At 42.5% G+C, this 27,460-nt stretch overlaps 2 protein-coding genes across 4 annotated transcripts; one reads left to right on the plus strand and one right to left on the minus strand.

Moving 5' to 3' along the window:
* The first annotated feature begins 1,493 nt into the window (after positions 1 to 1,493).
* tfb1m (transcription factor B1, mitochondrial) lies at positions 1,494 to 26,177 on the plus strand. Of its 3 annotated transcripts, none has more exons than XM_022750462.1 (8): positions 1,494 to 1,514; positions 2,529 to 2,675; positions 3,248 to 3,399; positions 3,611 to 3,719; positions 3,809 to 3,960; positions 4,443 to 4,562; positions 24,244 to 24,371; positions 25,396 to 26,177. In XM_022750462.1, exons 2-8 carry the CDS (start codon positions 2,543 to 2,545, stop codon positions 25,673 to 25,675), a joined length of 1,074 nt encoding a protein of 357 aa, XP_022606183.1. In that variant the 5' UTR covers positions 1,494 to 1,514; positions 2,529 to 2,542; the 3' UTR covers positions 25,676 to 26,177. The 3 variants fall into 3 exon arrangements, with proteins under 3 accessions (XP_022606183.1, XP_022606181.1, XP_022606182.1); XM_022750460.1 differs by having other exon boundaries at positions 1,495 to 1,529; XM_022750461.1 differs by having other exon boundaries at positions 1,501 to 1,520.
* Positions 12,322 to 17,285, minus strand: cldn20 (claudin 20). Its single transcript, XM_022750463.1, has 2 exons — positions 17,110 to 17,285; positions 12,322 to 16,459 (listed from the first exon to the last, which is right to left on the minus strand). Exon 2 carries the CDS (start codon positions 16,275 to 16,277, stop codon positions 15,549 to 15,551), a length of 729 nt encoding a protein of 242 aa, XP_022606184.1. The 5' UTR covers positions 16,278 to 16,459; positions 17,110 to 17,285; the 3' UTR covers positions 12,322 to 15,548.
* Positions 26,178 to 27,460: the final 1,283 nt, after the last annotated feature.

A 27,460-nucleotide genomic window follows, 5' to 3' on the forward strand; every position in this document is an offset into this window, starting at 1 on the left:
ATTACCATTTAACAATTTTAGTGATGACACCAGATATATTTGATGAGCTCAGCTCAGTTGTAATTAGATGTAATTTATGGTTATTATCTTGTGATTCAGTGATGGTTGTTGGTTAACAAATTCCACACAATCTGACATGAAAAACTTACCTTTCACCTGTAGCTTGTCCAGAAAAAAACATGAGGGGAAAAATATGAAAAAAAAAACAATGAATTCAATGAATATTGAATAATTTTGTGAGGTAAAATAAAAGCCATAATTACTATTTATTGTGTTTTTTTCTTTAGCAGCTTTACATTAATGGTGAGATGATTACTACTGGAATGATACTCCAAGGGGTATTATGTGAAATTCTGGCTGTTTTGTGGTCTTGTGGAAGCAATATTCAGTCATATTTATTAGCCTATTAAATAAAAGACAATGACATGAGTAGGGTAAATCTGTTGTGTATGAAATAGGCTATTATTGGGAGGTATAACCACTCAGAATCGAAGTTGATGAATCTTGTAGTTCTTTTGATCTAGTCATGATTCAGTGGACTACATGAATTGATTTTTCCCCATCATTGTGTTTTACTTATTGAGCAAACTGTCAAGAAGGTGATAGTGCAGAAGCATCTCCATAGGAGCAGACCCGGGCTGACCCTCGCCCTTCACCACCAATGTTTTTCTTTCTTCCTACTTTTGGATCTAAGATTATTCTCCCAAGAACAGCCACAGCAGGAGAGAGAGGGCTGCCACTCATCTCAAACCCTGGAGGAGAAGGGTATTTCCATCTCTAGCTCTGACACCCATGACCCAGCACACCCAGCGAGCCGAACCGAGAGACCACAGGGCCACAGGGTTCATTCCAAACAACAGCTGTGCATCATCCGACGTGACAAAACACTTAGACAATGAATCTCTGCCCTGCAGTGGACTGTGGGCATGCAGGCTGCTCATCAGTTTAAGCTGAGAGGTTTCAATTAATTCAACATGACAGTGAAGTCTAAAGCTGAATTTATAGCCTAATAACGATGGTGGAAGTCAAGGCATATTGTGTGTTTACAAGCCTGAGTGGACTTTATGCTCAATAATGACCCTGCCACCTCATTTCTCATTTTCTCATTTTGTGTGTGTATGTAACATGCATTTAATTAATGCCCAGCATTTCTGTCATCTTTTGAAGCCATTTAAAATCCAATAGTTTTGCACAAGAATGCATTATGGTTTAATTTAAAGGAAAAAATAATGTGAGTATAAGTAACATAAAATGACACAGTGGTTTGCTCGTGTTGGACTACATCAACCAACAGTGCTTTCTGTAATTTTAAATAAACACTTCAGTATTAGCCCTGAAATGTCGCCCTCTACTGGTCGTAGCGTATCATTACATCAACACTAAACCGCTTTTCAAGGGCAAAGTAATACCCCGCCTACTTCAATTTGAGTGGTTGACGTTAACATTCTCGCAGGCTCATTGGATACCCAGACGTCAATTGAATGACGAAGTAGGAAATGTTAGTGAGGAAAACGGTACTGGTGAGCAACGTGGGTTAACTCTTGTGTTATTTTCACCTTTGTGTCCTCATTGTGTCGTTTGTTGTTTGCTCTCAGTCTTTTCTTAGTTTTAGAAACAATGTTGAAGTGTCTCACTTGAATTATGAGTTTTTTACAATGGGCTCTGCAAAGGCATTTGGACTAAAAGCTAACGCTAGCTGCAAATGCTAACAACAGTCACACAGTGTCACAGCGGCACAGCTCAGTATAATGTCAAGAGTCTAAAGTGAATTGTTCAGCTTGAAATTGCAAGATTGCGTGTCAATGTCATCCCGACGTGGTGCTCATACGTTGTTACTGTATTTTGCTGCTAATTTTACTCAAGTATAAACTGTATTTATGCTAATTTCAGTGTTGCTAATTAGACTGACTAATGGCAGCAGTTTAAAATGTCAAAATCTCATATGGGGGCGTCCTGTCAGTGTGCACTGTAAAAGATTAGTTATCCTGTATTTCATGTCTCAATCTTAGTCATTCACTTTTCTGGTAGTCTATGCCTCCACTAGATGGTGCACGTGATCCTATTATAAGACACACTAACATTGACACAGTCAGCCCATAATCACTAACGTGTCATCTTAAGGGTAGACAATGGAAATCAATCCTATGACCTGATAAAGAGGTAATTGGAATTGATAACAGTTTGCCAGAATTGACAGGCATGTATAGATTAAGACTATTTTTTTTCCACACACTGCAACATGTGTGGAGGGAAACATGAATGTATTTTAATTTAAAGGTTAAAGTAAAGCCCACATAATCATTCTGCAGAATCACAATTGAAAAAGGAAGGTCACTCCTGACTTGAAATGTGAAAAATAACAACTTAAGAATACTACTACTGACAGGCTGTTATTACCATTTATGCCTACCCTGTTGCCCTTTTTCATATTTTTATACTTCTACGCCTCTGAATTGCATTGCTGCTGAGGAAGCTGATCAGTCATAGTTTGTATTTTTTCTATGCGTGTGTATGTTTCTTTTTCACAGAGTTCACCTGAACAATGTCTGCCTCAGGGAAACTGGCATCTTTCCGTTTGCCTCCCTTGCCTACTGTAGGTGAGCTGATAAAGTTGTACAACCTGAGAGCTGAGAAACAGCTGTCCCAGAACTTTCTGCTGGACTTGAGGCTCACGGGTAAGTCCTCCTGCCTCACTCTTTCTTTTCCTTTCTTTTCCTTTCTTTCTTTTCCTCTGTCTGCAATGCGCCAATAGCTGCTAGTTCCTGTTCTTTGTTACCGTGTCTACACTACACTGTGTTTTTGTCAGTGCACTTGATTGCACAGCTCCACATAGCCTTGTTTCAAGGCATCGAAATCGACAGGCCTTTCTGTTTGGTGAGCTTGAGTCCTGCTAATGTGAATGGACCGAGTCAATTGTTTGCAGCCCCTGCAGAGCTCAAGCCTTAATATAATTATCAGTGATGCAGTGCAGGTCTGATCTGCTCTCCTGTCCTTGGGCAAGGTGACTGTTAGATTAATACATCTCATCTTCATCGCACACAAGCAGACAGATATTGCAACATCACACACTATTAATCTCAATTTAGATACCTGAGACTCTAATTAAAACACTTGATTGGCGAGTATGGTGTAATTTATATGATGCATGACTTGAGTTAAGTTAGTTTATAATTCACGGATTATATGCAAAAATGTTAATGAAATAGATTCCTGTAACTGAGTTAGTCATCTCTCTCAATCTTTTCAGACAAAATAGTGCGTCAGGCAGGAAATTTGAGGGATGCCCATGTGTGTGAGGTGGGTCCTGGTCCCGGGGGGCTGACCCGCTCCATCCTCAATGCTGGTGCGGGGGACCTGGTTGTGGTGGAGAAAGATACACGCTTCATCCCTGGGCTAAAGGTAACCTGAGCAGCTACAATGATATTGGCTTATGCACAAGGTCATTAGGTCATTCAGCAGAACAGCCTCCAACACCTTCATCTGTCAATTGCATGAAACCAGTTAATCTGTATTCAGATGTGGCATCATTAGCCGCCTGCAGAGAGACTGATGACTATGTAGTACCCTTTCATTTTTCTCATATAATGTCATATCTCGTTCATTTCCACAGCTGTTGTCTGAGGCAGCACCGGGGAGGTTGAGGATTGTCCACGGGGACATACTCACTTACAGAATGGACCGAGGATTCCCAGTAAATGTCTCTAAGCCATGGGAGGAAGGTGAGAAGATTAAAATTATATAAACCATAACCGTGGACAGGGTGAAATAAATGCATATGACTAAACTGCGTGTACATGTGGCTCCACAGATCCACCAAACCTGCACATCATAGGGAATCTCCCGTTCAGCGTCTCAACCCCCCTCATCATTAAGTGGATGGAAAACATAGCCAATAGGACGGGGCCCTTCGCCTATGGACGCACCCGACTCACACTCACTTTCCAGAAGGAGGTAGCAGAGGTGCGTGAGCAGTGTTTTATGTTACTTGTGTGATGCTTTAAATTAAAACTAAATTTGAACAAAGCTTAGATATCCTTTGAATACTGAGTATGAAGTCTTAATGAGGCATTATAATCCTCTTTTGCTGTGCAATGGCGAAAGTATGAAAATATTTTGGAATGAATGGCTAATTTTATAATCATAAAAATAATATAATTCTAATTATTATTAATTATGGATTTAATTTTTTTTTCTAATTATTATTATTTAGGCCAATCAAAATCATTGAGAGCAGGATTTAGTTATGTACGCTTAATTTTTCTATTTGTGACACTAAACATAATTAAGGCACACTAAAATACTCTGTTCAAGTTTGTCTTTATACAATCTGTTTACCAGACGTGTTTGGTTAATACTAAAAGCAACATCATATGATCTCAACAAAATACCTGGTCTAACTGAAAATGTATCACAAACTTGTAGTAATTGTCCTCTCCATCCAGAGGTTGACGGCCAGCACAGGCAGCAAACAGAGGAGCCGCCTGTCCATCATGGCTCAGTATCTCTGCACTGTCCACAACTGCTTCACCATCCCTGGACGGGCGTTTGTTCCCAAACCAGAGGTAGGACTTAACTTAATAATAAGTAATATCTGTACATTAAATACTACTATGGCAAACCAAAAAAAGGCAATTAGACAGCATGTAAAAGTTCAGAAAAACAGTTTTAACGCAGGGATTTTCATGTGTTTGTTTGTATTTGACAAACCGAAATTGTTCCTAATTTTCCACCTGGGACCAGTTTTATTAACCAGACAGTCAGACTGGAGTTCTGTTCGAGGTGCGATTGTCTGTTTGGATCTAATGTTGTGCTCACTTTTGCAATGAATTGGCAAGAGTTATTCTATTGCTGTTTGTTGTAGATGTTTCTTCCCTTGTCTTCCTTTCTTCTTGTTTGCCGACACATAAAAGTTATTCAAGGTTAAGTGAGTTAAATGTTGATTTCAGTCTTCAGCACTAGTGTTTGAAGAGTGGCAGATGGACACATCACTATTTCACAGTTCTTACCCCAAGATAACAGTAGGACCTTCTCACGTCTCCTAATCTCTGCTCCTCATCTGGTCCCATGTTCCCGCCAGAGTCCCTCATCATGTCACAATCACTCATCCCTCCCTCATTCTTCTTGCTTTAAGGCTTCATTAAGACAGTGTTGAATCAGTGTTGTTTCTGTTCTGTCTTTGGACCCTTTCTAGGTTGTAATGATGCCTGGTGGGTATTTCAGATGTGGCACGATCACACTGCGCCTTGTAATGAGGGCCTAGTTCTTTTTTAGGACCAATTTCTCTCTCTGCGTCTTTCAGCCCATGTGCGTGTATCAGTGGTGAAAGAAAGGCGTTCACTCTTACATAACATGTGAATGCAAGGGGTTTTTATTGGGGGGGGGGTAGGATTTATAGTAGGACTAGGGGGCGCATTAAAAAAATAAAAGTACTGCTGCAAAATTTGAAATATCAGTGTTGGCTAATAGACAGCTCCACTGAGATATACTTTGGGATCAGAGATACACAAGTCTTTTGAAAGACTCAGGAGCTCTCTTACATCTTTGTACAAATCAAAACATGTTTTTCTTCTCCTGAATTAAAGGATAGGTGTTAGGTGGATGTCAGGGATGGACTGTTGGTCCCTTGAAGATGTGGTGGCTCTTTAGGAGACCCACTGTTGGTAAATATTTAATCTCCTGTGTGGAGTAAAATGCAGCAGAGTGAATGGGACCAGTGCTGATTGTTCATTCTCTTAGAAGAGATGGCTCCCAATGATTATTTCATCACACTCAGCTGCCTTTCCGTGCATTTTTTTTTTTTTTTTTACTCTTGAGTCTTATTTTTGTGTGTATATCAAACTGCAGTTTAATGGATTTCAGCATACTTGTCCGTGCTGTAAACGTGCACACACATTCATGTGTTTTAGCATGCATGCTTTACGTATAAATGTGAACAGAGTGGACATTGCACACGCGATGAATCGGCACCTCCCACATACCCACACAGGCCATCTATCCACGCTAAATGTTTTAATGGGCACTTGGTCGAATTGATATCATTAGGAGAGATGATGGCCGTTTGATGAGCAGGCCTCCTGCTGCTAGTGTCCTATAAAGATCAGAGAGCACATAGAGTGTGTTAATGCTATCATACTCTCTGCATTTTTCAGACCCCTTTACTAGTATGTCATGTAGTATAATTCATAAAAAGCTCTTTGGCTCTGCATTGTTTATTGGTACACACCACAGTAATTACGCAGAATTGCATGAACAATAAAAATGTCCTGCCTGATTTATGGGACAACATCAAAGTGCTGGTTTGAGTGGGGATTGAGGTTGTGACACACAGGAATATAGACTTCCAGCTGAAGCAATGGGTTGTCTAAAACAGACATATATATTGTAAGAACACATGAGATATAGGAAATACAGAAAAAATGTTGTCATAGCATTAGTATATTAATGGATTCTGTCATGGGTGTTGATACTGTGAACTGTTTATAATGCTCAACTGAAAAGGCAGAAGCTAATTATAAAAATGATAATGGCTAAATACCCCCTCCCCTTTGTGGGCAGAAGATAATTATAATGGTGGAGTAACTGCCAGATATCAAGGGTCTTTCCCTCTACATCCCTCTCTTTCTGTCTGTCTCTCAGTTTACTGCAATGTGTGTGAGTGTGCCTTTTCAGGGAGCATGTGTGACTATCCCTTATACCTATGGCCAATAAATCGGCTCAGTGGTCTGATTATTGGTATTATCTTGTTCCCTCTGAAGCTGTGGGATCACTGATTGTGTTAATGAAGAGGGATTTGTTCAAATTGAAGCACAGCCGGGCTTTCTTTTTGTCTGCTCTTGGCATGTCATTGTCATGTCTGAACCTTAGGCTGTTTTTTTTGTGTGTGGGTTAGTCATGTCTGTACTTGACTGTGTTAACTCAGTCGTGTATTGATAAAATATTTCTGCAATTATGAACATTTCCGTCAAAGAAAACGTCAGTGGTTGGTCAGTGGCTTCAGACGTCCTCCACCTACATCACCAATGGCGACTCTCCTCGACTACAGTGAATAAAATGTGCAGCAGCAGGTGTTGTACGACACATATGGCAATTAGTAGAGTGTGAAAAACATCTGAAGTGGTTTAATACTTTGTGATTAAACAAACACTGAGTCACAAAGAGCCACAGAAAAAGCAATGAAATTACTGAACCTTTCTGAATGGCCATGATGAGAAAATAGCATCAGCTAAAAGCGGGGGGAAGGGGAAGTGCAGGTTGATTGGCCAGTTGATTTGAACCTATAGGAGCTGGGCAATGCAGGCTAATGGGATAATGAGAAGGGAAATGTTGAATCCATTTTACATTAGCAGCTGCTGTTGCCCATATTGACGTATGGTGGGCAGATAAGCTCTCCTCCTTGCTGTTTAATCTGTCTGTCTTGTTCCTCTTGCCCCCGGACTGCACCTCTTCTGTGTCACATTGAGTGACTGAGATTGTCCTTGAAGGTTTCTGAGAGTGGCGATTGGTTGTTTTGATGGTGTTCCCCCAGGCTCAGTGTGCCCTAGGTCTGTCCTGCTGCAGATCACACCTGCCTCCCTTTCCTTATTAGTCACTCCTCTCCTGTTAATTCTCACATAGACAGACAGATTGAGTGATCCTGAAATTGCTTCTGTCATTCACAGCTATACACACACATATACATATATATATATATATATATATATATATATATATATATATGTGTGTGTGTGTGTGTGTCTTTAGGAAAGTAAACTGAGAATAGAAACAAGCTTTTGTGCTGTTGCCTTGGTTATTATACACATTTCTCATTTATATTCTGGTCAGAGGTCAAGGAGTTTTAGAGTGCACACTGCCATCAAGGCATCTGCATCTTCAACAGGAACATCCCGTCATCCACATTCATCCTCACTGCCTCTTAACATCGAAAATAGCTGATAATCAAAGAGTTAAGAGTGTGGGTTGACTTGCTCAAGTCTCTTTCCCTGCCTCCCTGCCTCCCTGCATCTGGGCAGAATGTGATTAAAATCAACTTCTGGGAGGACTATAAGTCGGACAATAGATGCTCCATCACGAGCAACCTGTTGTTTCTTCTGTAGTGTTTTCTAGAGGGCTCTATTTGTGCAGTTCTGGTGTTCATTGAAAAAGGTAATAAACAAACGAAAGCACTGAAAAGTGGGTAGTGGGCAACAGAAAAACTAACTCTAAGAGAGAATTAGTAATAATAATGGAGTGATAACTAGCTGTTGGGGGGGGGGGGGACAAAAATAAAAGATGGATGGAGAGGAAACATTGGAAACTGACTAAAACCACAGTGAGATAAAAAAAAATAAAGGAGAGAAGAGATATGAATTGAGTCTAAGAGAATGGAAAGGAAATGAAATTGTATTTGGACTGGATGTGATGTATGAAATGAAAGAAAAGCTGGAAAAGGACATAAACACAGCAAAGCCTCCTCCACACAAGTACAGAGCGCCAGAAGACAGATTCATGACAGAGATCGATTTGAAAGGAGAGTGAGGCATACCTCCAGCAGATGGTTGTCTGGGCCAGTCGTCAGCCCGCTCTGAGTAATGGCTGCAACAGCCATCACCCACCAACTAACTGAGCCTCACAGGAGAAGAGCCCTACAGATGTTTGCCTTGTACACAATTGTCTACCAAGAGCACAGGCCAGATGAGATCAGAGCCTAAATTAAATTTGTTAATGCTGCATTGAGCATCCATTAGTCCTATGGCTGGCAGTTGTCAGAGACTGTTTGGACTTGTGCTGTAAAAATGTAGCAGATATACAGTATATATGGTATTATCAGCTGTTGATTTTTCATGTCTTTTTGGTTCTCTCTTGAGCTCAGGTGTAAGCCGGTGTTTATAGTATCAAAACAAGTCTATGCGTTGAAGTCAGAGGGTGTTTGAGTGTTGAATGTGTCCCACCTCAGTAACTGTGTACTGCACTGGCAGGCTCAGTGATGGATATCTTCACTGTGACCTGAAGTGGCCCAGCTCTTGCCTCAACTATGAGAGTGAGAATCTACTCAGAGGGGCTACACTGCTTTCTCATCTCCCACCGCACAATCTACAGGCACACAATTTATCCAGGCCTATTCCTATCTCATAAACGGGGTCAAACATGGTATCAAGAGTATTGGGGAAAGTTATTTCAATGACTCGTGCCAGCACGGTAAACGCCTGAAGGCTTGGTCTCAATACATCACAGACCCAAGGTAAAGAAAAGCTAAAAATACTCTCCTCCTCCTCTCTCCTTAAACAAAATGCAGAGGTTGGCAGAGTTGGCTTATGAACATCTCCAGAGATCTACTGCTCCTCCTAACAAGAAACTGTGCCGGGTTCGCTCACAGTCAGCGTTTGGTTTAGCAGATTCAGCTCTGTTTAGTTAGTGAGCATGCCAAGAGAATATGCAGGTATTTTGAGGAATAATGCTAAAAACCCCTGGCTATATCCCAACAAAAGAAGGTCAGCTTCAAATAAACAAAAATCAAATAAAGTAAATTGCTAGTGGTGCGATGATACACTGATAACAAATGAAGTCAGTTAAAAAAAAAAAAACTCAGGCAGGGAGGCATCGATCTATAAGCTATTAACTTGAGGGGTTATTTGAACGCTCTCTATCTTGACTTCATGCACGGTGATTTCATGACTTCATTTCAAGATTTTTAAAGGGGCTGAAGGTGTAGGGATTTAGTGGGTGTGTTGATTAGGCTTTATACAGGTCTGAGTGTAAAATAAATAAATAAATAAACTGACAGTTTGACAGTTTAAATGGCAGCTACATCAAGCTTTCAGTCCATGCGTGAAAGCATGCCTCTGCCTTAGCTCGTTTTTTGTGTTTCTGTGATCTCATTAATACATTTTAGTCATCTCTATCACAAGACAATAATCTCTACTGATACATCCACACCTTTCAACCATTTAGCCTCGCTCACCTTCAGCTTATCCTCCCAGCCACGCGTCCCGCCCCGTGCTCCAAGCTGAAATATTAAAGGGCCTCCTTTGAACTGTCAGAGTGTATTGTTTTCCTACAAGCTCTCCTTTTGTCATCTCCATAGCTTTTATTGCCTTCCTCAGCAGTTTACTGCGCAGCCAAGGTCGTTGCTGTTATTCCCCAGCCTCACATGTGCACTGGGACCAGAGGGGAGCAGCTCCAACAAAGGAAGGTCATTCTCCGTCATCGTTGATGACCGCATTATATCTTCAGTATGAACCTTCATGAGCATAACAGCTGTCCAGAACAAAGAGCTGCACATTAAGTATGGTGACATACTAGAGTGATTTGGGTGTTTGCATTCTAAGCGACGTGGTGATCGTTAATGGAGTTTTGGTGAGCGATGACATGATAGTTCCTTAACATGCTCAGATATCTGTCTCGCTCTTTGTGTCTGCCAGCACAACTGGCGGAGTGCACGAGCGTTTCTGTGAGCAGTCAACGTTTCATTGTCTCCCACATCTCCCGTTTCTTTTTCTTTGGTTGATCTTTGGAAAGGTTATTTGCTGGTCGAGAAGGTCAGTAAAATAATCTGTGAATTTCACGAGGCAGGGGAGTTCAAAGGAAAGCCCGACGCATGATTAACCCTTGCCTCAAATTGACAAGTGCTCACCTCCTCTCATCTAAGCTCACATTCCAGATCTGTCATAGCGGGAACTCGGGGTGAAAGCCTTTGATGGAAAATGTAGGTTAAATACACAGAGGAGCAGATCTTATTAGCGTTTCCCCACGAGAGGAGTAGTTATTTGATCTGCACTCTTGTTGCATAACCAAGAGGAGTGGGAGAATGAGCAAGAGCCTTAAATAATCCATGTTTGTTTCAGGAAAGCACATTCTCACTCAGCTGATGTCAATGAGGGTCCAATCAGCTGTAATGAGAACTCTGATTCTCTTGGAAAGTAACTATTTAATAAGTGCTGCATTTGAACTGTAAAGGCTTATGTCACAGATATAAAGATATAGAATGTACTGTACGGTATTCTAATTTGAAACAAGCTCTGGTTAAGACTATAAACATCTTCACACAGTAAGTTAATAAGTTATACTTATTCAGAACCATACAAAGTTGTTTTGGCAGAGGCAACACCAATTTGATGAAACCTATGTGATTGTTGAGCGACAAAAATAATCACCAAGTATTTTGATCCATTAGGTATCATTTTTCAAGCAACAATGCCAAATGTTCCCTAGTTCCAAAATCAGTATATCTGAGTTTTGGTGTGTTTGTTGAACAAAACAACAGTTGGTCATTTGATGACATCAGCTTGAACTTTAGAAAATGTGCTGGGCACTTTTCACTATAATCTGACATTTTATAGGCGACAAAAGAAACGATGAACCATGAAAATAATCAGATTAATCAATTATGAAAATAATTGTTAGCTTCAGCCCAAGACTAATCTGCAGATTATCTTTTTGATTAGTGTTTTGTCCATAAAATGCCAGAATATAGTGGAAAAAAAGACCATCATATTTCCTGTTTCCTTCAGATTTCATGTTTTATCCAACCATCTGTCCAAGCCAAAAATATTTTCAGCACAATATCCTATTTGAAAAGATGGAATCAGGGTGTTTCATATTTTTGTTTAATAAATGACTGAAAGAATTAATTATTAATGAAAATTGTTGCAGATTAATTTTTGGTCAGCTGACTCATAGTTTCAGCTCTATTTCAATATTTACTCTCAACTAATTTCTGTTATTTATGTCCAGTTAGTTTTTTTGGTTCTTGTTACTTACTTGCAGTTGTCATTTATTTGGCTCCATGAGAATGTTTACACACTCTGATACACAAAATTTTAAATGAATATATTTTTTCATGGTCATCATTTATTATATTTAAATGGTTTAACTAAAATAGACTAATGGAATCCTTCATCTGTTCCCTTCTATGCCCATTTAATTGCATATCATCAGCAGCTACTTTACATGTTGCCAGTTAACTCTTAGACTTAGTGTCAGATAAACCGGACGACTGAGATAACTCCCATTCCCTTAAGCTCCCATGGGTGCTGTTATTATTTCATTCATGTATTCTCTAATGCTGTCGTCTGAGTAAGGAATGACAGGACCGGGCTGGGTGTGGTATTAAAAGAGTCCCTTTTTCAAAACCCATTTGCACATAGTAATGTTTTATGGATGCCCATTTCAGTTGGACTGGATCTGCTGTATTCGTGGGTGCTGCGTATGAGCAGCCGGTCTGCCCACACTCAGCACAGCCTGCTCAACACAACAAGCTCTTTTATTTGGCAGGAAGATGAACGCTATCTCCGTCCTCATCAGCCACGCATAAAAGCACACAACAGACTACATACAGTAGGCATGTTGCTTTCACAAAATAGTTTTATTGGTAAAAAATAGAACTACTCGCACAAGCACATTGAGACAACTGTATCAGAACTTGTGAACTGTTCATCATCACAAATATGCTCTGGCAAAGTAAGAAGTGCTAAAGCATCCACAAAAATAAGCTGCGGTTATCAAAATGATAAATCAATGTTTGTTACAGTATATGCAGGAGAGTTGTAACTCTTTAGACTTTTAGGACCTAGTCACTTTGCACTCTGGCCATTTATAAGCTAATGAAATTGCGTGCTGATGATCAAGCTACACAGCCACAAAAAAAGAGAAATCGTGTAACTCCTATTTCCCCGCTGAATCTTATCAGGCAGAAATCGTTCCCTTTTTTTTTTTTTTTTTTTCCAGAGTGCCAGTTGTGTTATGTATTTGTCCTGGTCCAGGGAGCTTGGATTGCTCAGCCATTTGAATCAAACTGCTGTCAAATAAAGTAACACAAGTAAAGGTGCACTGAGTAGTCTTCTTATAAAGAAGATATGGTATGAACATGGTATTGTATCCTATATTGAAACAATCTGAGGGGATTCTGATCCCTCAGTAAAAACAAACACCTTTAAAAACTTAGATACTTGTGTTCAGTTGTCACCGACCTACAGTGAACCAGAATTTCTGACACCAATGCATTTTTTTCTTTCATTTATAAAATACCACACTCATGTCTTCCCAATGAAACTCTCATGCCCAGTGAAGTCTTGCTGTGCTTTGAGAAATGAGGAATAAAGAGGATTTAAAATAACCCTCGAAAGCTGCACTGGACTGTACACAAGCATCTAGTCGACTTGAGACTTAGTCTGGCAGAACAAATCACAAATCCATAAAACATTTGTTAATGTATAATTCATGTACAAACAACGCAATAAAAAAATAAACAGAAAGAACTCCAGATAGTATTAAAACGTGTCATCATGAGACGATTTGGCACATTCTCGAAACACATCGTGTCAGTATTAGTTGATGACATGGCACATTCTTTACTTTGTTTATTGCATTGGTTATGGTGCCTGGGCAGTGAGTCTTTGTCAGGAGGCCAGTTCTGTTGGCTAAAGTCTGTGCTGAGCAAGATGGCTAACTCAGGGTGGGGTAGAAAGCTGACCCCAGAGGGCTGCCAGTACCGGCAGTAGTGCCCACAGAGATGCCCATGGCGTGCCGGCAGCAGCCTGCAGGTGGCGAGCTGGACTTGGCCATCTGCTCTCCCCCAGGAAGCTGCATGTTTATGAGAGAGAAGGAGGGAATGTGCACTCCTATACATCACTGCCAAGGCCTGTCTCGAGCATGAAAACAATATTCCTCCGATATCCTTCCCTCAGAAAAAAGTAGACACACTCTGGAACATGAGCGTTTAAAAGCGTAACAGTGCTGCTGACATATGAGTTAGGTGGGAGTTTTGTTTATGTGTGCCTTGCGTGTATGTGTGTTGGGCAGCCATGCTTTCAACATGCATCAGCGTTCACTTGTCAGCGATCACATCCATGTGACATGTGACACAAGCAGGACAGGGAGAGGGTAAAAAAAAGATTAGACTGACAGGTAGAGAACAGAGGAATGGTGGCATAGTCAAGTGGTCGCAATTTAAGACACTGAGACCTGCAGGTGCAGACTGCTAGCGTATGCGCAATGCTGACGCACTTGGAAAACAAGTCACATATGGAGAATGACTCAAACCTTTTTTAGTTGCCTGCCACACAGCTACCCAGTCCACCATGACTCAAGGAGGTTCTCCCTCTCTGCTTCATTTTTGCCTCTCTGCCACCGCACCATTAAACAGCTGCTCGCCCCTGTGAGACTACTTGCATGGTATAAACACCATAACAGTGGGCAGCAAAAAAAGAGCATTTTCCAAAGCTCTCTGACCACGTAACAGGGATGCTGCTTCATGTCACTGGCTAATAAAGGGGATTAGTGAAAGTAGTGTGAGCAGAGGCTCTGATTAAAGCTTTTGGAACCATGGCGAGAGAAAGAGACGCCCCCGCCCCCCCCCCCCCCACACACACACACACAAAACAATTTAAAATCACTGACTGACATGCACGTACCCTCAGACAATAAAGATATTTGAATGCCGAATTCTGTTTCCATGGCAGTGTGGAGGAGGATGACAGGAGTGAAAAGCACATGCAAAAAGCCGGCGTGTCTGAGTGTTTACTCTGTACACGAAGACACACAAGAGCATGTGTAAGTGTGTGGGTGTGCATGTCTGAGGGCGTGCAGGAATGGATTGGGATGGGTAGCTGCTACTTACAGGCAGAATGTTATTGTCTGGATGAAAATATGAAAACAGCACATCAGATAGTCCACTCTGCTGAAGGATTGAATCTATCAATTTTCTCTCCATCTCTCTCATATTTCCACCTGCAGAGAGAGAAGCAGGCATCTGTTTGTCTGAATTTTCAGTCTCAAATCCAGCCCAGCAGCCCACATCTATTCCTCCTGACAGTCCTCTTTGAACAGTTACAGCAGGGTAATGTTTCTACAGCTTTTCAGGCACAGGCATTGTGTGGCTATGTCTCAGTCTTCTACCAAGCATTCCGCTGTATTAATACACAGACAGGCTCCACACAGCATGCTTTAGAGGCAAAATATCAACATCATTCTAGTAGCTAACAAAAATAAGACCATTTATTTCAATCAATTCCACGTAGCATTCTAGTGGATAAGAATACGAAAAACTACAATGGCTTGCTATGAGAGGACTTCCACCTACTGCTCTCAGGCATTATGTTGCCTATTTTGTCAAATGGGAGTGTACCAAACGATTGTAAATAGCAGCTAAATGATTGCTTTTTTTTCTTTCAATTCAAACCTTTGGCGATGAAAAAAAATCTATTCGGAAGCCTTCCTTATTTGCTTAATCCGTTCCCCAGGGAACTCTTTCTGTGATTTACTGATGAAGGATGTCTGCATTTGGTTAGCGGCTTCCTTCGATTCTGCAGCACCTTATCCTAGCTCCTTACACATTCACACTGTTTGTTCCAAGGCGCTGCTTAGGGAATACCTCCACTGCTTGTGCTTGCAAAACAGAAAAAAGGAGAAGCGCCAGATAGAGGAGAATGGGAAAATGAATTCAAAGTTGTTGCCCTCCTCCCTCATTTTTTCTCCACCTCTATCTAGAGTAGAGCCCAGTGTGTAGCAGAAGCCATGATGGTCTCCCCTCAGGCTCATCTCCCTTTAGCTGTAGCGTACACAGCACTGTTTTATTACACATAGTCCTGGAGGCTGTAGCCAGTCTTATTGTCTAATGGGGAGAGAGAGCAGTACTGGTGCTGGAGCTCCTGCTGCTGCTGGAGCAGCTGTTGCTGCTGCTGCTGGAGCAGCAATTTGTCAGGGGGAGGGAGCAGGACCAGGTCCTGGGGGCCATGCCTCTTCCCTGAGCAGGACATACAGAAGATGGACCCCCCAACGAAGAGGAATCCTGCTGAAACAAAGGCAACATACACAGCACCCCCAGGCTCAAACTTATTGCTTTCGGGCACACTGGAGTCCAGGAAGTTGGTGATTACCTCGTTGGTAAACCAGGAAGCAGGCACCAGACACAGAAAGCCTGCTGCGACAAAGCAGCCACCACTGGCAATTGCAGCGTGCCGCTTGGAGCGCCGTCCACCCCCCCATCGTGTGCATTTTAGTCCCAGCGATGCAAGGCAGAGGCCCATGGCAGCCAGTACGCAGCACAGCACCATGGTGGTGCGTGCAGTCTGCAAGTACGCAGGTAGTGAGAGCACCGAATACTTAAGTGTGCAACTGAACATGCCTGTGCTATACCATGTGCAGTCCATCCACAGTCCCTGCATCTGGGAGATTGCTGTAATGATGTTGGAGCCCACATCCGCGCTGACCTTCCAGTTGGGCAGCACAGTGGCCACCATAGCACCCATGATGCCCAACAGCGCTAAGACAAATCCAAATATCTGCATGCCCGTGGATGCCATGCTCCTTTTAAAAGTCGATGCTGCTGCCGCCTCAGCCCTTGTCCTCGCCTGGCAGCATTCACCCAGCGCCAGCCAGGCTCGTCAACCCCACTGCCCAGCCGCCTCTCTCCCCTCCCTTGGTGATGTGCCAGCTGCCAGTCAGATCCCCGGTTCCTCAGTTCTTCAGCTGCAGCTCCACTGGACTGGAGGAGAGAGACGGAAATAAGAAATTGAACTGAGTGGGTCTCCTCGCACTCCCCCTTCTCTCTTCCCTCATTCACCTCACACAAGCACAGACTTTTTCTGGCTGGAAACAAAGGACAGCATGAAGCGTGAGCTGTAAGAGCCGGCTCTGGCTGACTGTAGGTAAGCAAAACACTGGGGGTTGTTGTGCATGTGTGCATTTTCTATGTGCTGCCTTCTCCTTTTTCCTTTAAGGCGCCCCATAGAGCTGTTATTGGAGAGGGAGAAATGAGTTTGTGGTATTTGCAATGCTCAATAGCTATGTGGACTTAAAGCTGCAGCGCCCTCACCCCATTCATATACTGTATATTCTACCACTTTCAGTTCAGTGCTGTTTACCTAATGAACTAAGCCTGCCTTTTTAAAAGCTATACAGGGTTATCTTCGGGTAAAATGTAAGTTATAATATAGACAGCCGCTAGAATTAAACTTGAGAATGTACAGTTCTTTTTTATTATTATTTTGTCGGACTTTCTAGCATTGTCTTTCCCATCGAACTAAATAAATCGTTCCAGCTTTAAATAAATAACCTCGAAGCTCAGTCTAATTGTTTGCTGTTGTTATATAGTCCAAGGTGGGGGAAAAAAGCGATGCTGAAATAATCCCTTACCCTGGCTGGTGCAGAGCTGGCGCTGAGGCGTCACGTTGTTCGCAGTGATTCCTGTAAACACACACAGTCAAACACTGAAAGACAGTAGGCTGGTGAGGGGGCGAGGAGGAGATTTCAGCCCGGAACACGGATCCATTCAAGCCATCCATTTCCTTAGCAACAGTGTGTGAGAGGACATCCCAGCTCTACAGACCACACAGGCTCGGCTGGAGCCCGGGAGAAATAACCGTAGCGCGCTCGCTCTCTCTCTCACTCTTTCTCTCCCTCTCCCTAGCGCTCTCTCCTCTCCGGTGTGTGTGTGTGTGTGTGTGTGTGTGTGTGTGTGTGTGTGTGTGTGTGTGTGTGCGCGCGCGTGCGTGCGTGGGAGAACAGCAGTCTCTGCCTCACAACCTCAACTTCAAAAACATCAGTTTTGTGGGAGTTAGCTAAAGGGACAGGTAGCTACAGTGAGCTACCTCTCATGTCAAACAGCACTTTAACGAAGGCTTTAAGAGTCAGTTCATCCAGACTGCAAAAACATGTTGGCACCTACCTCCAGAGGTTTATATGCAGGAAGTTTTCGTTTTATTTGCCGAGGTTTTGCATCGGTAGCCTAAATGTAAATTGTACAAATTTCAGCGGGGATTTGTCTCCAGAAACAGAAGAGTTTCATCCGATGTACTTTCCCCAAAAAAGTAGTTCCTATGACATCTGTTTACATATTATTCCGCATGGTGATATGTAACTATTTAACCTTTCTTATTATTAACTATGTATGTTACCAAACTACTCACTATTTTCACAGTCAGCTTGTGATTATATTTAAGCTAAATTAAGTTGTGTTAAAATTATGCAGTTTCTACAGGGCGCTGTAAACAAAGTTTAGTACCTGTAAAATCTGTAAAGAATCGATTTTGTTTGAATGTTAGAAAAAATGTACCATTGCATAATTTTATATCAAATAAACTGAACTAAAAGTGACAAAAAATATAACATAATCAGGTTTCACAGAATGGTGTTTGTTGCTCATATAGCTGTAGGGAGTGACATTATTTGTCTCCTCTGGATGTAGATAACTCTTCTTGCTATGTAATGTGAGCTACCTAAAGAACTACATTTAAATCCACCCCTTTCCTGAATTGAGCTGCTCAGTTATCATGCATGCAGTGCTGCAGTTGTTTAAAGATAAGAAATTGGCAAGATGCACAGTCTAGATAAGATTTCCAAACATAGCCCCACTGCACAACTGGGAAGGGTAATCAAATTAAGTCAGAAGAAGAAAAGCTGCTATCTTTATGACCAGATTGTGTTCTGCGAAGATTTGTTTGTTTATGTGTCGGTCCAGAGGCCAGAGGAGCATGTGTACCCCACCATGTCAAAACTGACCCTCCCTGGGGCATCATCTTCATCAGGCGTCAGTCAGCAGGAGGCTAAAATTCACAGCTGCTACCCTGTCTTTGCCTCTCTTCCCTCTCCTCTCTGTAGAGGACATACAAAACAAGGGTGGGAGTGGCTAGGACGGCCTTGATTCATGAATGACAAAGAGGACAAAATGAGAGGGGGGGAAAAAAAATCAGACGGGGCTAATACACCTGATAACCTTGGAAACGCAGATGTGTGTTGCTATTATTTTGCTGCATGGGCAAATCAGCAAAAAGAGCCAGCTGTGGGAAATTATTTTGCCTATTCCCCCACTTATAGTGTAACAACCAGGCATTGACCACATTGATGTGTAGCCATGACATGTAGATAGGTTGGTAGCAATTGATTTGTTTAGCTATTGATCTGTTTGTTTAATATGGCCCAGTGCTCTCTCCAGCCTCTAATGTTTTTCTGGTAAACTACCCCTAAGAGGCCCCTTTTCTTAAAATGAGATTTGGCCGGCACGCGGAGATGATACACACCACACTACCTCCAGTGTGATGTTGGTGTCGACCTTCAGCACTACATTCTCAGAGTTCTTTGTCGGATACCACCGCAGCAGGTAGAGAGAAATTTCCGGTTTTCTGCAGACACACTACAGTATGCCGTGTGTGACCTGTCTCCTTGTTACCTATGAGATCCTAAGTGCTGATGCTGGTGTTGTTCTGTGGGGAGTAAGATAAATAAATAAACAGATTACAGAGGGAATGGGTGAAAGGAAGAGAAAAAAGATGGAAGGTGAGAAGTGCAAAACACAGTTAACATACACCCGGTGAGTGCAGATGTGTGACACTGTGATGTGTGAAGATATTGCAGCCTATTATAAGCGAGGTCCCCTTTTATTTTATCACCTCGCCGCAGAGCTCTCTAGCCTTTCTGCAGCATAGCTCTGAGGCACAGCCGGACCAACCACGCTCTCTTTTGCCCACATCAGGGTCTTTTATCGTTCAATTTGCATTTTCCCCTTTTATGTCTTCCCTTGCGTAATTGGTTTTCGTGGCCATCGTCTTGCAAAGGCTGTTTGTTCACAGCGGCGATGCAAGGTGTCGTGTGATAGCTGTGATGTCGCTGTCAATGCAATCTTGTTGTGGGGAAGGGCCCGGGTCCAGTTTCACCATACATAATAGGTGTAAACCTGTCCAAGACGAAACACTTGTGACATGTTGTGAAATTACCGGCATTGGCTTGATTAAAGAGTCTCTTCAACTTACTCCATTAAGACTGACTCCCAAGTGAAATATGTGGAATGGCATTTATAAGTTTTTAAATATCACATCAAAACTATTTTTCCCATGTTGCCCTTGTTCGCTGTTCTACTGGTCCAGTACAATTCACATTTTTGGCTGAAATTCAAGCTTTTCTATGACGAAAGCATCTCTCCAAGGAGCTGATCTTGTCAAAGACCAGGGCCATGGGTGATTTCATGGGAAGTACACCAAAGCCCTTCCTCCCTAAACCCCTCAAGCAACATCAGTATATTCAGTGGCATTGACTGCTGCCTTCTCCTTTGAGAGGCTGTCTCCCTCCACTGATGTAATGGAGGTTGTCTTCTCAAGGTATTGTCATGATTAATGCAACTCTTCTTCCTTTGGTTCCAGGATCTCTGTAAGCTTTTCTCTCTTGTATTCCCTGGCTGTATATAGCTTCCATCCCCCTGTTCTTTCTCAGAACCTGCCATTATGTAAGCGCAAGTGTTGGTGGTTCAGGTAGCGCAGTGGCTGGTGCCCCAGGGCCCCTGCCATCTCATCTTGGTTACGCTTAGAGGGACATGACAAATTACTGCTCACACGCCATTGGGCAAGAACTCACCAAGAAAGAGACATTGGACGTGGAAATGAGGAAAGTGGAGCTGGAGAACCACAGGACAAAGCTGGAATAATAGAGTTCCCTGCTGAGGTTTGGGAAGGTCAAACGCATGAAATATGGTAATGCACAAGTGTGTTAAGATGGATGTGTGACTATTGTGCTGAAGTGGGTCAGAAAAGGTCCTGAGCTGCGGACAAAAGCTGATGTGTGACTTTTCGATAGAGATCTGTCATATTTTGCCCTTTTCAAATGCTCTACCAGGGCATTCAGCAATGTAAGACTTTCTCTCTTACAGTAGAATTTTTTAGGTATACCATATGCAAGCGGGGAAGGAGGTTCAAAGTCTATGTAAATGTTTGAAGTCTTTGTTTTCAAAAGCTCTGGTCAAATTAGCCAGATTGAGAGAGTCGGAGCAAGAGGAATTTTCATGAGCTTGTGTATAGATCCTTACATAACAATCTAATTTAGAGGCCAAATTAGTGGTAATGATTCACTTGTTTTTCCCCTGCTAAATATGATTGCTTGCTCAAGCCTACAAAAAATGATTACCATCAGAGCATTTCTAGCCTCTGTCTGTCTGCTTTGTGTGTAAGATTTCCTACTGCCACCCTTGTAAAGAAAAGGGTAGCGGGGTGAGGGATAGAAGTCTTTGCCAGCGGGGGGGAGAGATATTAAGCTTGTCAGATAGTGTCAATAAGTGAGTCTGCTACCCCAGTTCAGGATCTGCCCCAGCAGATGCAGAGTATTTTAAGAGTTTTGGGGGGAGGGCAGGGGGGGGGTGAAGGCATGTTCATAGCACCTCAGTGGAGGGCCCAAGTGACAACGTGTGATTTAAGATGGAGTTTCCTTGCATGTTGAGGTTATCAGGGGGAGGATTAATGGCAGGGAGCGGGATATATTACAGCGGTGCTATCTAGTGAAGCCGTGTAGCAAGGCCATACATATATCATAACAGCAAAGTGACTTGGACAAGCTGATGGCTGAAATGCCGCTGCCTGTATAGTCCCAATATCGACTTTTCCCCATGCTCCTCTCTTAAATCATGAAGTGCGGAATATAAATGGCCTAATTATTCCAGCAGAGAGTGAAATTAAAGGCATTCCTTTTTATTGCGTCTTCCTAACAGATGGTGGTCTGATCTTGCATCAACCAAAGCACTGATAGAAACTGTTTGAAAATGCAGATAGAACATCCTGACCAAAATCCTTACATGTTGATGTGACAGGACTTGATTCTCATAATACAAGCCTCAGTTCCAAACCAAATGATGCAGCCATAGCTCTCAATGCCCTTGACAACACCTGCCACGTGGGCTTTGTATTTAAAATGCATCATCTGAACTAAAAGGCTTAGTGTATTAATAATAGACTCATCAAGACGAAGCCAAGGCCATTACTGACACTAGAAATAAACCATGAAGTCATCATTCAATGTTAGACTGTGTTAAATATGACAAAAATCAACATTAAAATTAAACATCAGATTTTCTTAACAGCTGTATACTACATGCACTCACGGCTTCTGCTCATAACATCCTTCCATCCTGCCTCCATGTCGATCCATGTCATGCTGAACCCAGGAGTTTGAAGCTTTCCCTGCACTATAATTGCACATAGCTTTCAGGGCTAAAGAGACAAACAGTCTCCACCACTGCCATCCCATTAAACACCACTGCGGCAGGAAACTCGGCAGCAGTCAGGCATCTCTGGACTACACAGGGATCTATAGATCTGATAAGAGATAGTGCTGCGGTTTACAAGTGCTCCCGAGCGCTACCTCAGTTGTTCACAGAAAAGCGGAATCTAAACAGCTCATTAGAAATCCTTCGCGCGCCCTTGGACCACTTCAGATTTCCCCCCCTAATTATCGACGCCAGCCCTTAGCCTAGAAAATGCAAAAGGAAGCTGTGAATGAGAGTGAGTCACACAATCCAGAAATACAAGCTTCAAGGATGCATGAGGAGCTCCGCAGGGCATGTAGCCTCAACAGGAGGGCTGTTGAGCTGAATTAGATGTCCTTTTATTTTACCTCCATGTATGTGTTTGTGAGTATGAGGGGAGCATGTCTGCCAGTATGTGTTTTTTGCACGTTTGTCTTGTCTTTAAATGTTAAGCCGGGATGCTGTATGTAATTTCCTTTCATGCACCTGCATCCTTGATTCCTTTGAACACCCCATTCCACTTCCAAGTCTCAGATACTTTTCCATTCAGATGTGAGCTACATACAGATGTTTGTTATTTTTTTCTTACTATATGAAGAGTCTTTGAGTATCTTGAAAAGCCAAAAAGCACTTAAGGGCAATGAAATGTATTATTATTACAAATAACACCGCTGATGTTTCTCCTTGGAGTGCCATTGTCAGTCCGCTCTGCCAGTCAAGAGTACAGTCCCTCACAGTGCCCCCCCCACTGGGGAAGTAACGCTATTATCAACTATGGAAAGACAGACAGGCCACTGTCTGGCTGTGCCATTCGTCCACACACAGTGGAGTAGGACTCTGATTGTGCTGCACCCTTTTAAGCTATAACTTGCAGGGCTAAAGGCCATCATGTGAAACAGCCTTGAAAGATAATGTGCCACAGACGCACAGATCTAGAGATTCAGAAATGTTATTTTAATGTATTTTGGTGTTCAGCAGATAAAGAGAGCAGATGATCCTTTACAGGAAGCAGTAGAGGAGAGAACATGTGGATGTATATGTGCTTGAAAGTTAAAGAGGGAGTGATCTGAGAGTGAGAAAGCAAGGCTCTGCTGAGTCTGGCACGATTACTTCAACAGTGTGTCATGTCAGCTTAGTGCTGACACACGAAGGATCGGGAGGCAGCAGCTAGCGAGGAACTGAAGCCAAGGTCTCCAGCCACACCATCACCACCACCGCTACCACCAGTTCTCTGTTGTAGTTCTGTGATTCCCAACCAGGGGCAAGGGGGTAGAGTAGCTCAACTAATTTGAAAAATAAATTTTTATCATTGCTTTATATAATTAATAGTGATTTACAGTCAAGGTGTTGTCGAAGAGGTATTTGAGTTCATCTGACAGGGTTGTGGGGGCACAACACACAACAAATATTCTAATACTAATGAGGACTAGTTCTGATAAGGTGACCTTCAAAAAGCTACATCTCTTACACCCACTTATCATAAATTTAGCTGAACTGTACAAAGCATGGATTCTAGTGGGAATAGTTTTTCCATTACTTTTTTTCACGTTTTCTTTTTTTCAGCAGGAGTTGAAAAAAAGAATTAATCATAGTACATGTGTCCACTGAGTCTCCCATAAAGCAGGATATGAGCTCTGTGGCTGCCTAACGTACCCATCACCGGATCTGTATACAGTATGTTTATGCTCCATTGGTTTCACCCTCAGTGGAAATGGTACGGCCAGATAGACAAAGACAGTGGGATGAAGAGAAGAGTGCTACAGTGAGTCAGGCTCGTAGGTATTAAGTAACTCAGTGGTGATGCAGTGACAGGATGAGAGGCAGGAAAGAAAGACAGAGGCTCAGTTACTATGGTCCATCGCACAGGTGTTACTGTGGCAACTGGAACGGGCTCACCAGCCAGCCAGCCAGCCTTGCTGCGTCATCTTATTTTCTGCCTTTCCTCTTTTCTTTTATCCCAGTGTGTTGATCCCTCTACCTCTCTCTCTCTCTCTCTCTCCCCTTTGTATCGCTCTTGCCGTTTGTCAGGCAACCTTTCGCTCCAGCATTTTTCTTCACACTTTGCATTCTCCTTTTTCTTCTCACACCGACTTGCTCTTTCTTGACACTCTTTTTTTTTCTACATTCACATGAGTACATTCTTTGCAATCTAGTTTTGACCCTGCTGTTTGGATTCCTCTTGCTGTGGTGTGTGTGTGTGTGTGTGTGTGTGTGTGTGTGTGTGTGTGTGTGTGTGTGTATGCGCGCGCGCGTGCGTGTGTGTGTAGGTGGACGTGGGAGTGGTTCACTTCACCCCTCTGGTTCAGCCCCAGATTCAGCAGCCCTTCAAGCTGGTGGAGAGAGTCGTAAGAAACATATTCCAGTTCCGCAGGAAGTACTGCCATAAAGGAGTAGAGTAAGCACAATTATACAACTTGATGTAGCTTGTAAAGCATCTTTTCTCTCTCTCTCTCTTTCTCTCTCTCCCATTTTTACTTTTTAATCTTGTCTCATGCTCATCTGTCATTCTCTCCTCTACATTTTTCATTCTCTGTTTTCTGACAGCAGCATCTTCATCTCATCATTAATTACAATGGGTTTTGACTTGCTTTCCTTACTTGCACACACACCAACAAATTCCAATAAATGAAGACAGAACTTTTGAGGATCTCTGTAACCATATTTTGAAAAGCGGAGCACCCTCTGAGCTCTGTTGAAAACCACTAGCAACAAACCCACACGCCCACATGTGCACGCTGCCCATCGCCCCCATGCCGGTTAGGAAAGTGCATGTGGGCCCAGATAACAAAAGAACACTGGCTGCGTGAAAGAGAACAGCAATTATGAGTCATTGAGGTGGCACAGGAAGACGAGGCAGCATATTTTATGTAACTGCAGTGGGTTGGCGGCAGCAGAACCAAATTGGAGAGGAGGCGCCAGTGGTGAAGCGCTTAAAAAGCATCTGTACTGCGGAGTGTGTGGAGCTTGCTACCGCTCATTAACCTGCAGAAGAATACAGAAGAACATCTTAGGCAGGGCAATGTCTTTAAAAATAAATGGCTACCTCTCTGTATTGAATGTTCTGGAGAGCTTTTGATGGTGAGAGCCAGTAAAATAAATGGAAATTTATTGATTTAAATTATAGCTGCACTCTTTACTTTAGAGAAATTTGTGTCTGAGAGAGTGGAAGTTTTGTGTCAATGTCTAACATCCCTTGATGTTGCATGGTAGTGGAACAAATTAACAATTCATGAGCAGCTCTAGCCCTTTTGTGTGATTTCAATTAACTTCACAGATTTGAAATAATTGCTGAGGGATAATTTCTTTCTGTTTGAACTTTATAATGCCATTAAACTTGCATGATTGTTAAGATATCAAAGAGACCTGAGTGTAGGAATCTGTACTATCATTTCTTCTGTTCTTCTCTTTTTCCCTCCCAGAAAGTTGTTCCCGGCGGCGTGTCGTATTGAGCTGACACAGGAGATGATGCAGAAGGCAGATGTGGACCCCACTCTGCGCCCTACAGAACTCACCATACCGCAGATCAGGGCTTTAGTGAATGCCTACGCTCATCTCTGTGCCTATGAACCCAGTCTCCTCAGCTATGAGTACAGAGAGGAGCTCAGAATGAAGCACCTCGAAAGGCAGGGAAAAACACCAATGGACACACATATGGAGAAGTCAACCAGCACACCACCAAGCCCTCTGCAGCCGTGCTGAAAAAAAGAAACCAAGAGAATCCCACTAATAGTCTCTGTTAGCACAGGGAGACAACAGACTGCTCTTAGCTTTGACATTTCCACCTGGCATAAGCATGCATTTTTACAACGTTTTTCCCTGTGCTCAGGGAGCAATAGTTACCTATTGGTATACATGCAATCCTGGGACAGAGACAAGAACCAGAAGGCACATAAAGAATCCTGAGTGGATTGGAGCAGCTCCAAACCCTTGTTCCAAGATGGGACAACTCAGAGTAGAGTTGTGTGTTTTTGGCAGAGTAAAGAAAGCATGCTAGTTACCCACAATAGCTTTTTAAGAGTGAATGTCTCTTTATGTCCCAGTTCTTATTCAGATCCAGCTCTCATAACACCTTGTCCTGTGGGACCTGAAAGAAACATCAGTGTTTTCAGGGTGATTTAGAGAAGGAGAACAACATGGCAGCACCATATCCAGGCCAATTTTTCCTTTCGTTTTGTACTGTATTGCTTAGTCACTTGGGAGACAGAGCTTAAAGGGGGGGGGGGGGGGGGCTGGGAATTTGTTAGCTCAAGAAAAGCTTTTGTTGTATTAAAGGAAGAGGACTCCTATTAAAATAATCTTTGTTTAAACAACCTGGCAATCTTGTATTGTATGTTAATGTCTGAGTAATATTATGTGTTACTGAACGTGTTCATCTAAACACTCTGGATTCAAAAGTTTCGGCTGTGCAAGTGGTAGATGAGACTGATAACAGACCTTAACCACTTTTAAAAAGAATGAATCAGAAATTCTGATGGGTATTAATGGAGGTTTGTCACATTTCATGTACAGAATACAACATATATGACATGTATCTTAAATAAACAAGATTTTATATCATCAAGTGTTGTTATGTTTGATATTTGAATGAGAGAACAGATTATCACCAGCAGAATGTGGGAGGGCTGTTTCCTGCCAGTGTGGCAGATGGTATGCTACGGTTTACTTGCCAGAGGCAGAATTCACTCAGTTTTGATGATAGGTGGATGATAAGCTGCAACCACAATCAGGACTTCATCTGATCTGAGTGGCAGATAGGTCTGCAAGACTGCCACGCTGGCAGACATGATGCTGTGTTATCCAGACAGCTTAGTGACCCTAAAGAAGATATGGTTTTGTGTTATGATAAGCTTTTATTTTGGTAGATTATTGCACGTGTGGAAAGAGATTGGAAGGTGAGGACTGACGTCACGCACGGTGGAGATAATTAACCACTGATGAGCGACACCTGTGCAGTAGCAAAGACGTGCAGTTGTGCCACACAGAGGTAATGTTTGTTTCTTGTGACTGCACGTATAGGCGTAATCATACATATTTAACGTTAAATAAAACCTCTATTGTATACACATCAATACAAGCCAGAAGCAAGGCCTACAAGCTACGTTTCCACCAGCCTTATAGAAGGACGTGTTTGTGATACCAAGTCAACGACAGCAGATGTGAGTCAAAACTACATCCTCATGTGCTAAAAGGGTGTCTCTTACTCGGAGTTTGTCACAAAAGCCAGCTATTTTTGTTTTTCGGGCACTTTTTTGTTGTTGTTCCTCTGACTGTCTTGCACCTTATACCATACAGCCTACCTAAAATGTGCTTATTTCACATGGGGACCTGACATAAACTCTCAACATTGGTATTGACGCAATAACCCCGCCACCCCTCCAAAATACCGTAAACCAAACGGTTTATAAGATCTAAATTTGCATTCAGGAATGCTCATACGCAAATGTAATATATGTACATGTGTTGAATTTCCATACATGAAATATA

Source organism: Seriola dumerili, unplaced genomic scaffold (assembly GCF_002260705.1).
Source record: "Seriola dumerili isolate Sdu_G_001 unplaced genomic scaffold, Sdu_1.0 BDQW01000149.1, whole genome shotgun sequence".
Lineage (NCBI taxonomy): Eukaryota > Metazoa > Chordata > Actinopteri > Carangiformes > Carangidae > Seriola > Seriola dumerili.

Excerpts from the sequence above, each read along its gene's own strand:
- tfb1m (XM_022750462.1), top strand. The coding sequence starts at position 2,543 with ATGTCTGCCTCAGGGAAACTGGCATCTTTCCGTTTGCCTCCCTTGCCT. Across the intron at positions 3,400-3,610 it reads GCTTCATCCCTGGGCTAAAG|CTGTTGTCTGAGGCAGCACC; the intron begins GTAACCTGAGCA and ends TCATTTCCACAG. Across the intron at positions 3,961-4,442 it reads TCCAGAAGGAGGTAGCAGAG|AGGTTGACGGCCAGCACAGG; the intron begins GTGCGTGAGCAG and ends CTCTCCATCCAG.
- cldn20 (XM_022750463.1), bottom strand. The coding sequence starts at position 16,277 with ATGGCATCCACGGGCATGCAGATATTTGGATTTGTCTTAGCGCTGTTG.